General features: G+C 37.9%; 1 protein-coding gene across 1 annotated transcript in view; it reads right to left on the bottom strand.

Annotated features, from left to right (window-relative positions):
- Positions 1–150: 150 nt before the first annotated feature.
- Positions 151–13,504, bottom strand: part of LOC127415615 (ryanodine receptor 3-like) — a 40,269-nt gene continuing 26,915 nt past the window's right edge. Inside the window, exons 3-11 of the mRNA XM_051654376.1 lie at positions 11,855–11,953; positions 6,181–6,195; positions 5,767–5,841; positions 4,993–5,071; positions 4,453–4,565; positions 2,762–2,861; positions 2,563–2,656; positions 658–732; positions 151–313 (exon numbers count right to left, since the gene is read on the bottom strand). Coding sequence (XP_051510336.1) covers positions 151–313; positions 658–732; positions 2,563–2,656; positions 2,762–2,861; positions 4,453–4,565; positions 4,993–5,071; positions 5,767–5,841; positions 6,181–6,195; positions 11,855–11,953 — 813 coding nt within the window. The remainder of the gene's footprint in view (positions 314–657; positions 733–2,562; positions 2,657–2,761; positions 2,862–4,452; positions 4,566–4,992; positions 5,072–5,766; positions 5,842–6,180; positions 6,196–11,854; positions 11,954–13,504) is intronic.

Genomic DNA, 13,504 nt, shown 5'->3' with positions numbered 1-13,504 from the left:
TCAAAACACTGTATTGACAAATCTAGCCAGAATAAAATGATGCCTTATAATGCCAATAGGGGGTTCCCGCATGATGTTGGGGGGGTTTATGTAATTTTACAGTAAATTGCAACATAACATTTATCAACAGATAACTTTAAAATATATGAATCAAACCTTGCTTGACTTGAAACAGAAGGCAGTTGCAGTGGTGTCAGAATTCTCTCTGTCCAGCAGTATCAGGCCATTGTCCTCTGTCTGGCCCAGATAATGACCGGTGGAGAGATGGCGCAGACGGAAGGGCTGTCCCCATCTAATGTGGCTCCCGCTCCAGCTAGAATTCAAGAGAAATCCCAGTGTCCTCTGTGAGCATAAGTGACTCAAATCAAGATGCAGCTGTTTAATTTTTCATACAATCCATCAAATATGCAGTTTTAACCATTTTATTACTTATTAATTGATAAATGTATGCAGAAGAGTTGAACACCTTTCCATTTCCACCCACAGTCATGGACACACTTCTTACTGACCTGACACTGAACTACCCCTTTTATGAGCATAATTAGAAGAGACAGCAGAGGAAACACTAGTCTAGGTCATCAAAAATTTACCTCAGTTTCAGCCCACAGTGTGAGTGTATTCAGACCAGTAGATGTGTGTATGTGTGTTTGATTTCACCTTATCCGAAGAGGCTCCAGTCTCCACAAAGACCTGGCCTTGGACCCACCTTTACCAGCCTCATAATTCACCATTCTATGGGGACAAATAAGAATAGCAGACTTATCTCAAGAGACAAAACAAGAAAAGACAGACAGACAGAGAGACAGATAGACAGATAGATAGACAGATAGACAGATAGATAGAGTTGAAGTCAGAAGTTTACATATACCTTAGCCAAATATATTTAAACTCAGTTTTTCCTGACATTTAATCATAGAAAACATTCCCTGTCTTAGGTCATTAGGATCACTTCTTTATTTTAAGAATATGAAATGTCAGAATAATAGTAGAGAGAATTATTTATTTCCGCTTTTTCTTTCATCACATTCCCAGTGGGTCAGAAGTTTACATACACATTGTTAGGATCTGGTAGCATTGCCTTTAAATCGTTTAACTTGGGTCAAACGTTTTGGGTAGCCTTCCACAAGCTTCTCACAATAAGTTGCTGGAATTTTGGCCCATTCCTCAAGACAGAACTGGTGTTACTGAGTCAGGTTTGTAGACCTCCTTGCTCACACATGCTTTTTCAGTTCTGCCCACAAATTGTCTATCGGACTGAGGTCAGGGCTTTGTGATGGCCACTCTAATACTTTGACTTTGTTGTCCTTAAGCCATTTTGCCACAAATTTGGAGGTACGCTTGGGGTCAATGTTCATTTGGAAGTCCCATTTGCGACCAAGCTTTAACTTCCTGGCTGATGTCTTGAGATGTTGCTTCAATATATCCACATAATTTTCCTCATGATGCCTTCTAGTTTGTGAAGTGCACCAGTCCCTCCTGCAGCAAAGCAGCCTCATAACATGATGCTGCCACCCCCATGCTTCACGGTTGGGATGGTGTTCTTTGGCTTGCAAGCCTCACCCTTTTTCCTCCAAAAATAACGATGGTCATTATGGCCAAACAGTTACATTCTTCTTTCATCAGACCAGAAGGCATTTCTCCTAAAAGTAAGATCTTTGTCCCCATGTGTTTTTGCAAACTGTAGTCTGGCTTTTTTATGGTGGTTTTGGAGCAGTGGCTTCTTCCTTGTTGAGCAGCCTTTCAGGTTATGTCGATATAGGACTCATTTTACAGTGAATATAGATACTTGTAAACATGTTTCCTCCAGCATCTTCACAAGGTTGATGTTGTTCTGGGATTCATTTGCACTTATCGCACCAAACTACGTTCATCTCTAGGAGACAGAATGCGTCTCCTTCCTGAGCGGTATGATGGCTGCCTGGTCCCATGGTGTTTATACTTGCGTAATATTGTTTGTACAGATGAACGTGGTACCTTGAGGCATTTGGAAATTGCTCCCAAGGATGAACCTGAGGTCTTGGCTGATTTCTTTTGATTGTCCCATGATGTCAAGCAAAGAGGCACTGAGTTTGAAGGTAGGCCTTAAAATACATCTACAGGTACACCTCCAATTGACTCCAATTAGCCAATCAGAAGCTAACTGGCTAATTGCCTAAAGGAATTTTGAAAAAATTCTGGAATTTTCAAAGCTACTTAAAGGCACAGTTAACTTAGTGTATGTAAACTTCTGACCCACTGGAATTGTGATATAGTAAATTAAAAATGAAACAATCTGTCTGTAAACAAAATTACTTGTGTCATGTACAAAGTAGATGTCCTAAATGACATGCCACAAATATAGTTTGCTAATATGAAATCTGTGGAGTGGTTAAAATATGAGTTTTAATAACTACAACCTAAGTGTATGTAAACTTCTGACTTCAACGGTAGATAGATAAAAGGTCAAACATAAAAGGGTTGTTCAGGACTTGAATCTGGACAAAAAAGAAAACTTTGGGATTTGGATTATGTAGGTATGATACAGGGTGAGCAGATTCCATCTGATGCGGTTGAGTGACTTGCCTCTGTTGCTCTTCACTTTGATCGGATCCTGGAATAGTGAGACTTTCATCGTGCCCATGGAACAAACGCATCACATGCCCACCCAGCAAAAATCCTAGAGAGACAAGGGAACAGAGGGGAAATTCCTTACCAATACAGTAAAACAAAATATTTTAGATTAGAAAATGCACAGCATTTGATGTGCTAAATGTGAACTCACCTACTGCCAGACTGCTTCTAGAGCAAGTAGGCTGAACATTCCACAGTGTCTGCATGAAAGAAGCATCCACTTGAATACTTCCATTGGACATGGAGAGGTGCTGCAAAAGAGAGAGACAAGTTATTTTACTAAACAACATGTTTCTGTTTGAGCTTGCATAGTAGCCAGAGCCTTGACAAAATGGCATAAGGTCTTGTCCACATTGCAGTTTATTCTGGCCAAGAACTGCCCATTTAGAGAGGAAGAGACCACCTTCCCAACATGTAGAGTTAGAAATACAGACTATTTTAAAGACATAACTCAGAAAACAAAGAAGAATGCACTGTTTAGCTCATAGATATCTAGAAATTTTATCCTCAGAAGTGCTCGTTGTATCAACCTGGTACCTTGCAACATGACTTTCCAGGCAAACTGACAAAAAGACCCTGCATCTCCTTTCTCCTGGACATGTGTAAGGTCAGCCAATCAGATTAAACCTTGCCAGCCTTTCAAAGTTCACTCTTCTCTCCACAAGCCCATATGGACACATTTGAAGCAAGAGCTACGACTGCTTTGCAACACTCTTTTAGTACAGTCAATGGCAAGCACATATGCAGACAATGCGCAAAGATAGACTGTACGTGTCTCTAAAAAAACAAAGTTGCACACGGACAGTCCACACGTACTGTGCTGATGAAGGAATTTGCGTGAAAGAGATATAGAGAGAAAGAGAACAGGAAAATATATAACTGCCTGGCACATCCTTGATGCTGCCAGCCTATCTGTGTTATCCACCGGCTGAGAAACAAATTTGTTATTAAAAGATTTCTGTCCAGAAAACACAACTAACAGTGACTGCTTTCTCTGGACTTCAAACACTAACACCCTGGGCAGATCTCTAGCCCCTTACAAAGGACTTCAAGCGCTTTTAGTTAATCCACAGCTGGAGTGCAAATAACTTGATCAAAGATCATCATCCCAGTCAGAGTAAGAGAGAAAACACAATTTAATCCCTAAACTAGACAAAAGTGGGACAGAAGTATTGGGTACATATCTTTCTCTCTCTCTCTCTCTCTCTGGCCATTGAATCGCCACCTGTAGATCTAAGAGAACTCCAAGTTCTGTTGTTATGCTGAGCACATCACCATGACAACTTACAGTACTTGTTTAAACCTGATGGTCTCCCTCTGTATGAAAGAGGTATATTAACTGTCAGCACATCTGGCAAAACCATCTTGCCAGACACAACTGAAATAATGTGAAATTATGGAAGTAAGAGCTTTCTTTTTTTTTTCTACCACAGACTATCAATCTACATATGTAGCACATACTGTATTTGCATTGCTTAAGCTCAAAAGTTTAAAATATTAAACACTGACTGTGGAGGGAAGGAGAGTCCACTAAAGAGCCCATTAATGAGCCTTCAGACCTTATAAACCAATAAAAGAATATGGATGCAAGAGTCTGTGAAAATGGAATGAGAATAGAAAGGATAATTGTGTGAGGGGCATTCATACAGGGTATTCATATAGGATGCAATCTTGTGTCTGTATGCACTATTTTTTAATTGTTGGTCTGTGTACATGCATATTCCAGGCAGACGTTTTTGACTGCCATAATGTGTCAGACTGTTTTTTAGGATTCTCATGCCATGAGCACTGTTTTTATGATGGCCTCTTTCTCTTTTAACCTCAAATGCAGCAGGTACTCACCAGGTACCTCTCTGAGGACACACTGACCAAGATTAGGTCATCTCCAATGCGGACCTTCTCACCTTCTGACCTCTGTTTTGATGCAGGGTGAATTGTCCACCAACAAGCCTCCCCTTTGATTATATAAAAGATCAGTTAGTGTTTTGGACAGTTGGAAATAAAAAGACAGCTCGGTATAGTCCAACAGTTGTAAATAATTTAGCTGAATCATGATAAAGTCACCATTTGACCTTGATTAAATGAGATACAGGACATAAACAACAATTATCAGACAGATGACCTTTCAAGTGTTTCTTCAACTTAGATGTTGATTTACAATAGTTATTTATGTTCCTCTATTTTAGGTGGCACAATACACAAAAATAGTAAGACATCTATATTTCATGTTGGATCCCTTCTCAAAGTTTGGGAAGTAGTCCTAGCACTACATCTGTTATTTGTGGTTCAAATGTCAATCACAGTCACCAGAAAAAGGCCTTAATTTCCAAACAGTCCTGAAAGATATCTATAAATCTTACACCTATATGTGTTCCTCCATACCTGTTGAATTTTCTTCTAGGCCAACATCAAAAGACAACTTGTCTGTTAGAGACCTGGATGTCTTCAGACAAGTCAGATACTGTGGGAAAACACAGAAAAGGGTGTGAATTCGACACTTCACAACAAATAAGATTCACATACATTGCACACTGAAAAAATTCTTAAACATGCTTTAAACAAGATACCTTTATTGAGAAGCACAATTGTGTCCGAAATATAGAAATATAGTTTTTTATTATTAATTATTTACAGAACTATCTTCTATTTTTATTACCCAATGACAAATAGCTTTTTGTTCTTGTTTTAAGCATAAACATCACTAAATGTTGTTACATTCATGCATTAAACAAGAAAGAAAAATTTCCAGTGGCGTAAGAAAATCTATCTGTTCTCAAGTCTCTTGTGCAAGTTTGCTTCTCAAGCAAATTTATTTTGTTTTAAGCATGTTTAGGTATCTTTTTACTCAAAAACAAGACAAACATACAGATTATGAAAATTCTTCTTTTGCAGTGTTTTGCATTATGGATAAATGCCACCTGAAAGTCAAGTAGTTCCAATCTTTTCTGTTAATGTTTATCAAAAACATAGACATCTCATTAAAATTATCAGCCATCTTGTCATTCATTATACTAAAGAATGGTTAGAAAGTCCCATCTATCACCAATATATTGTAGGAACTCATTGATCATGGAGTTGATGTGTGGTAGCTGTAAGCAGTGACAGACTGCCAAATCCCTCTCCTCATTGGCTTCAATTTGTGTGGTGCATTCTCACCATTCCACTGAAAGAATGCCTGAGGAGGATGGCGTGACCGTAGAGCAGTGTCCGATGTCCACCCCCCTGTGCTGCCTACAGAGGAAGAGAGTAGAATGGTGTTAGCAAACTTAAGGCAGAATTTCAAAGACGTGGAAGGAGCGGTCACTCTTCTATGATTAAAACTCTTAAAAATAAACTTGAGTTGATTTTAAAAATAAGTTTTTGACAATGTAAAGAATTGCATGTTAGATAGATGTTAAAAGCAAATGTCTCTTTCAGCTGTTTAAACAAGAACAAAATTTCGTTGTACCGTAGATGAGGAAATGTCAAAAGCGTATGAGGAAAATATCCTGACAAATTAAAAACGGCCTCCAAGAACTTCAAGAAATCAAGAAAATAATACATAAGAAGGAATAGAGCGAGTATACTTACCCGTTTTATAAACTTCTGAAAGCATTAGAAAAAAGATGTTTCTTTTAGTTAAATATGATAATTCTGATGTAGAAATTCAGTTAAAAGTTTGTAGCCACTGATATTGTTTAACGAAACTATTAATCATGTTCATTTAGTAGACTGACTACAGTAAATACTGGATGGCCACCATATTTTTCATCTGACTGTTTGAGTTTTGACCACCACTTGAAACGTCTGCCGGCAGTCCAAAAAACAAAAAACAAAAAAAAACATGAGTTTGACAAAGAGTGAAGATGAAACTTATTCCCTACTCCCAGCTATAGCTGTAAAAGTATGCCTGCTGTCTTGCTGAAACATCAGATAATGAACAACAGTCCATGGCTGAATGTCACTGTGATATTGCTATTTAGCTCTGCATTTAACCAGAAACTGCATCTCCAAGTTTCCACTTTCATTATGTTTGCTTGTTTGTTTAGTTTTTCTGGTAAGTGATCCGACTTATATGCACACTGTCGAACTACTAAAGATGGCAAGATCTCTGAATTAATTGTAAAAAAAAAAAGAAAAAAAAGTGCGACGAGGAGGAGGAGGGCATGGCCAGGCCATGATGGAGCACGGCCGGCGCTGAATCAGCTGATCAGCAGGAGAGCGAGATAAAGGGCAGCTGGAGGCGCCGGTTCGAGAGAGAGAGACGCACGCGGCCGCATTGCATGTGTGTCTGTGTCCTTATGTTTTATGTTGTTTTAAGTTCATTTATATCATTAAAGTTTATGTTTATTGTTCAGCCGGTTCCCGCCTCCTCCTTGCCCATCCTTAGACTGTTACAGTGGTGCTGAAACCCGGGAAGGAGGAGGGATGCGCTGTCGCGGAGTCTGCCTGGGAACCGCGGCCGTCTGCCGAGAAGGGGAGGAGCGGTTCCGTCCGCCAGGGGCCGGAGGACTTGCTGCCGTCTGCCGGGGGAGGAGCGAGCTGGCGTCCACCAGAGGGCAGAGGAACGGTTGAGGACCTGATGACAGTGCGTCCGGGAGCCGGCAAGCAAGTTCTCTCTCTCCTCTCTCTCTCTCTGTGTGTCTCCGCTCGCCCCTTCCTTCTCCCCATGCCTCCCCTCGTCTCTTCCCCCAGGTTCACAGGAGGCGGGGTGGGCCACCGGCTGACAGAACGGCCGGAAGGGCAGTGTCTCCCCCCCGGAGATGGGGGGGTAGTTAGTCAGACCGGTGGCACCCCGGCCTGAATCGGGCAGGGGAGGAGTGTGACGAGGAGGAGGGCATGGCCAGGCCATGATGGAGCATGGCCGGCACTGAATCAGCTGATCAGTGGGAGAGCCAGATAAGGGACAGCTGGAGACGCTGGTTCGAGAGAGAGAGACGCACACGGCCGCGTTGCATGTGTGTCTGTGTCCTTATGTTTTATGTTGTTTTAAGTTCATTTATATCATTAAAGTTTATGTTTATTGTTCAGCTGGTTCCCGCCTCCTCCTTGCCCATGCTTAGACTGTTACCAGGAGTTGTATAGGCAGTTTTTTTACATAATAAGAGATTACTGCATTTGTCAAAATTGTCTTGAGGAATTTAACTGAAAATAGAGATATTTTTCACTTCCGGGCTGAACCTCAAGGGTGACCATCATTTTACCTAGAACAACATTCCTATTAACTATTTGTATTTTATGCATAGGGTTAGGCCAAAGTCTTTTTAGCAAGTCAGTTCACAATGCGGCCATCATTGAAACGCTCCAGGGCAGCTATTTTCTATGTAAACAAGCAGCATACAAGTGAAGCTCCTATCTACTTGAATGAGGAAATACAGAAATCTCCAAATCGGTTGGTCAAGATTATGATCAAAGAACATATTTCAAATCAGCAGTAAAATCTGACAACACTGGTATCATAAATTTACCGGCTTGTAAAAATGTACCGTTAGCTTGGAGGTTGTTAATCAATGGAATTTGCCTCTATTAAAGGCATCAGTCCTTGTTATTTAAACTTAGTTAAAAAAAAAATCCTGTCTAAAAAATTGTGTTTAAAACGTTGTGTTTAAAAACAGAATTTCTGGTGAAGAACTACACCCAACAGAATCATGGCCAACAGAACACAGTCAGTCAGTCTCCCTACACTCAGAAACTACCTATATATTTTATATATCTGAATATAAACTTAAAAAATATATTGTTTCTATACCTAACCAATGACTTTAAATCAATCGCTATATATTTTTCAATCATTTTAATTCAATGTAGTCCATTCCCTCTTTTAAGACAGTAAGTACACTGTCTTGTACCTTTGTCTTTTTGTCTAATTTTCAACTACTTCTTTGCTTTAAATCAAAGTTTGTAATGTTGTGATTCACCTCAATGCTGGTTGGTTGGTTCATGGCTTAGAACTTTTTATTCTCAAGAATTTAATGAAAACCCTATAGAAAAAATGAATGGGAAACATACTTCCGGAACTAAGATGGTTGAAAAAGTGGGCGGGCCGGGCACAGTTGCGGTCTATTACTGTAATTACGAAATGACAACTCTGAGATTCTACTCGGAGCTTTTCACATCCTCCTACCCAGAAATGAGCCGTTTCTATCGTAAAGCTCAAAATGGGTCCATTTGTGCCTTTGTTGAAGATGACTGCAAAATATTTAATGACTTCATTAATTTGCCTCTATATGTTCTTGAAAAATGTTTAAAGGTACACTCAATAACTTTTTGTTCATGTCATTTTTTACTTACACTGATATCTAGTGGTGTGGATGCAGCAACATTCAAAATCAATAGTTTTTAGTTACATTGGTTACTGATATGACTTGAGTCCTCATCTCATGTGAGTGGTAATGATTTTATACATATGTTTCAAAATTACAATTCATTTCTTTAGGAGTACAACTTTTTTAATGGGGAAAAAAAATACTGAGTGCACCTTTAAGAACAAATTAAGAGCACCAGATAACACTGGCTATAATAAATTGGCATATCAAACAGAAATATGTGTTTACCACCTTTAACTGTTTAGGTCGCTACCATTTTGACTCATTTTACATGATGTCATGGCAGTCAAGTCAGAGCTTTCACAAAAAATTTTGTTTACAACTTGTAACTACGAGTTCTATGTAGATGTGAAAGGTTTTTACAAGTTGGAATTTTGCAATTACGGTAATCCTGTGATGATGTGAACACTCTAACCAACATAATTTCCCTCTGAAATAAGGTTTGGTTCAGGATAGGTTTGGACTAAGCTTGTTTGATAGGAATGTCATTTCAGGACCAACAAAAGATACTGATCCAGTAACATTTTCTACATGTCAAAATTTGGTCACTTAACAAGATGATGGTGAAGGGAAAAACCCAGAGAAGAAATAAAAAAATGAAAATGGACTGTGAAGAATAAAATCATGCAAATAATATCAAGAGTTCTGGAATCAGAATTCCAGATCATTTCCTCGTCATTGGTACCCCTGAAATTTGACAGTGTTAGAGTCAAATGCAAGTAGAAACACAGCATCTCCAAAAAACAATAATCAACAAAATAAAGATATTAAAATACAATTGAGTCTTCTCTACAGACTACAAGTGTGTATCAAACACTGCATTCATTAATTGTACAGCGCTCATTTAATATAAACCACAAATTATTATGAAAGGGATCTCTGCAGTAATGCATGTATAATCCCTGCTGCATAATGGTTTTCCAACAGAACACTTTGTCTCCTAAACAGTAATGTTAGCACAGCAGCTATGCAGCAGAGAGCCAATAAAATATATGCTGTGACAATCTCATTTCAAAATGCTGCAGTAAAAAAATCGGCGTGAAATAAAAATCTGGCATGCCATTTTGTGCTGAAGCGTAGGTGAATGCATTCCAATGGCCCTGTACAGAACATGCTTGTCAAGTAGATTTTATGTTTGGATTTGCATCATTCAGGCCTTCAAAAATGACAACTAGGTTTGACAATATAATTTATCTTATTTGGACCACAGTAACATTTTCACATTCTCAATCATAACATAAAAAGGGAGAGAAAGAGAGTGATATCTACTATTTTCAGTCTCCGAAAGGGTTAGCATTGTAAACTAAAACATTATTTGGGTTATGTGAAGAATGTAAATATCACTTTTGTTGCACATTTAAAAATCCAGTTTAGTAAATGACAAGTGAACGACAACCATATCCATTAGAGGACACTTTTCTGTAGCTGTAATTTGCTATTTTTTACTTACGCTGGATTCATGCATACTCATTGGTGAATAAATTGTGAACATACCCATTGTTCATGATCAGGATTCTAGCAACGTTGAACAAAGATACAGATATGATTAAAGAAGGCAGTTGGAATTCTCTTGTCACTTCAGCACATTCAGTTCATTATGTCTCTGTGTACCAGTGTCAAATTATGCAGAAGCACAAAATGTCTTGTTTTAACAAGAATGGGCTTAAAATATCCCCCAGTTTCCACTATCTATGCTTGTTCTTTAGAGGTTTTCCTATAGCTCTGGAAATTGATATTGCAGCTTTGGATATGATGAACTGAATGTTGTCACATGACAAGACCATCCATAAGCAAATAAAAACATTGCAAATAACTTCAATAAAATGGATAATTGTGAAGTGTGTTCTATTTAATTGTGAAGTGTGCTCTATTAAAAAAATAAGGTGATTATAAAACAGATAAAATATTACTTTCTTTTTTCTGCAGATGAATGAAAGCATAAGAGACACGTGCAGAAGTGTAATTAGTCTATGCAAAGCGGAAGGTGAGGTACCATACCATCATAAAGAGTAAAAGAATGCTTTTGAATTAATACCAATAATATTTCATTTTAAGGCAACACTATGACAATACATACCTCACCTGAATTTTTGTTAGTAAGTAGATGTTTTGATAAATAAGAGATAATGAATTTGCATTAATGTCATATTGAAAATATGTGTCTTGCATAAAAATATTTGAATTTGTGTCTTCAGAGAGACAAATTCATAAAATGCTCTAAACTGAACCTGCTAGTGGTAATTATAATGGGAATGAACAGTGTTTATGGAGATGATGTTTCTGTGGTCACTGATCAGTACTACACACACAGGAGTCAGAAGAAATACAGTTGATGGGATATATTTTTCTCACTACACAGTAAAGACATGAACTGAAAGCTGCCAGATGACTGTCAGCTTTTAAAGCAAGTGTAATAAAAAAAAAAGTAATATTAATAAAGACCATCTGTCCCTGCCAAGAATAAGGTTTGTTTTTGATGTTGTTGTTGTTGTTGTTTTTGGATGGCTTAAATAAAAATTTAACTGAATATTTACCTACATAGCAGTGCATGTCAGATAATTAAACCATATTAAATCTATTCTACAATGAGAGTAGATTCTGATCAATGGCTTGTACTGTTGTGTAACTTGAACATTCAGCAAAAAAAAAAAAAAAAAAACACAAACTTCTATTTCAAGGACTGTATGGCACTCCCTCACAGCATTGTTTTCATTCGTGTGAAAATTAAATATGAAGTCTACACAAACTAAGGTCTGTTCAGTGTTTTGTTCTTAAGGTATACTTTTATTTACATTTAGGTTGCCATTATATTTCCTTATTGGTGTGGTTATTATTAACTGCACACAAAAGTATAGGGTTTCAAAAGTAACATTTGAACTAGAAAGTCCAAGATATATACAGTATAGTTTCCCTGGAATTGCTGTGTTGTATTTACTTACTCCTTCTCCATTCTGCCCGGCCAGCATCTCCTGTAGAGCCCGCACTGAGAGCAATTGCTCCAGTACAAAGTTACAGATGCATATGTCAGGAGGAAAATACTGTGAAGAGAGAGAGAGATTGCGTGGGAATTTTTAATAACTTCTTTTGATAATGAATAAATTCATGTAGCTGGAAGAGTGGCAATGTTATTACGGGTACTAAACCTGTCAGTCTACATAAAATAAAGTCTTTCCCATTCATTAGGGCCAAATAGATATTTTTTAGATACAGTACTGTATGTATTCATTAGGATTAGTTTGGCAGGCCAGCTAGGATTAACATGGGCAAGTCTAGAAAAGTAATATCCCACCCTGCATCTGTGTATCAGGCTGCTATTTAAAGCCCCTTGACTGTCTGGTATAGCTATCCTGAGAAAGTGAACATTATGTCACCTTCTGATAACTAGAGTTTGAAACACTAATGGATCTTGGCCAAGCGTTTACTTTATAAACCGTTTTCTTCCCACGGTCTTCTTCTGAGTGGAGAAATTAGTTATGAATTATGGTGATCTCTCAGGTCTTAATGTGAAATGTGAGTAGGGAGAATTTGCTAACCAGAGTGGCAGATGCCTCAGAGGGAAACACATCTGTAGCCATAAAAAACAAAGAGAACACTCTATAGAGGTATTATGTGTTACAGCTTTCTGTTCAGTTGTGTAGTGAAAGTTTATAAACACATTTTACAAGCGTTGTATAATCCATCTACTGTAACTCGTACATAAAATGAAATCCTATAAAATTGTACAGAAATGGCCAAGTAGGCCAATTTTAATAATTGATGTTACATGAGCCAAACTGAGAATTTCTTTCCAGTAAAGATGTTTAATTCAGTTCTGTTATTTTTTATTTATTTGTCTTTCTTTAAACAAGTACTGTATTTAAAAGTATACTCAGATTTCCCACACCTATTGACCAATGAATTCCCCCTTTTTAAACTTTGACTTTTAAAAGCCTTATTTAACGTCCATTCCAATTGCATTTTCAGGCCTGGAAATCAAAATTTGAATCATAATTCCCTTATATTCCCAGGTTTTCCATGACAGTGCATGGGAACACTGAATATTGATGATCTTTATAAGATGCAACATTAGACTAGAACTTGGGGGGGGGGGGGGGGGGGGGGACTTAATAACCTTGAATATGATCCATATATATGATCCATAACCTTTATGGATATGTTTCATATAATATGTGCTTCCATTTTTGTTTTATATGCATATGTGATTGGTTTTAGAGACCAGGGTGATAGTAAATCATGATGTTAGTTGACAGTTTTATCATCTTCCTCTTTCAGGCAATTAAAGCAGATGTCTCAGGGTGTCTCACTGTGTGTTATCCATTACATATATGCATTGCAAGTGAATCCATAGGGATTAATTTATTGACATGCATTAAGAAGAGCAGTACGTGTGTGTGTACATGGATGCTTTCATCATCATCTACCTTAATTTTTTCAATGTATGTACATGGTCAGGCCCAGTAGATACACTGCATATAACCATATAAATGCCCAAACATATTCTGCTGCCTTGCCTCCTGATGCATAGAAAAGATGGTGCAGTGCACTAAGATCAATTGCTGTTGCCATGGTTTTCAACTACATGAATCTCT

This window comes from Myxocyprinus asiaticus, chromosome 25 (genome assembly GCF_019703515.2).
Source record: "Myxocyprinus asiaticus isolate MX2 ecotype Aquarium Trade chromosome 25, UBuf_Myxa_2, whole genome shotgun sequence".
Classification (NCBI taxonomy): domain Eukaryota; kingdom Metazoa; phylum Chordata; class Actinopteri; order Cypriniformes; family Catostomidae; genus Myxocyprinus; species Myxocyprinus asiaticus.
This window is presented reverse-complemented; position numbering and strand designations above follow the sequence as displayed.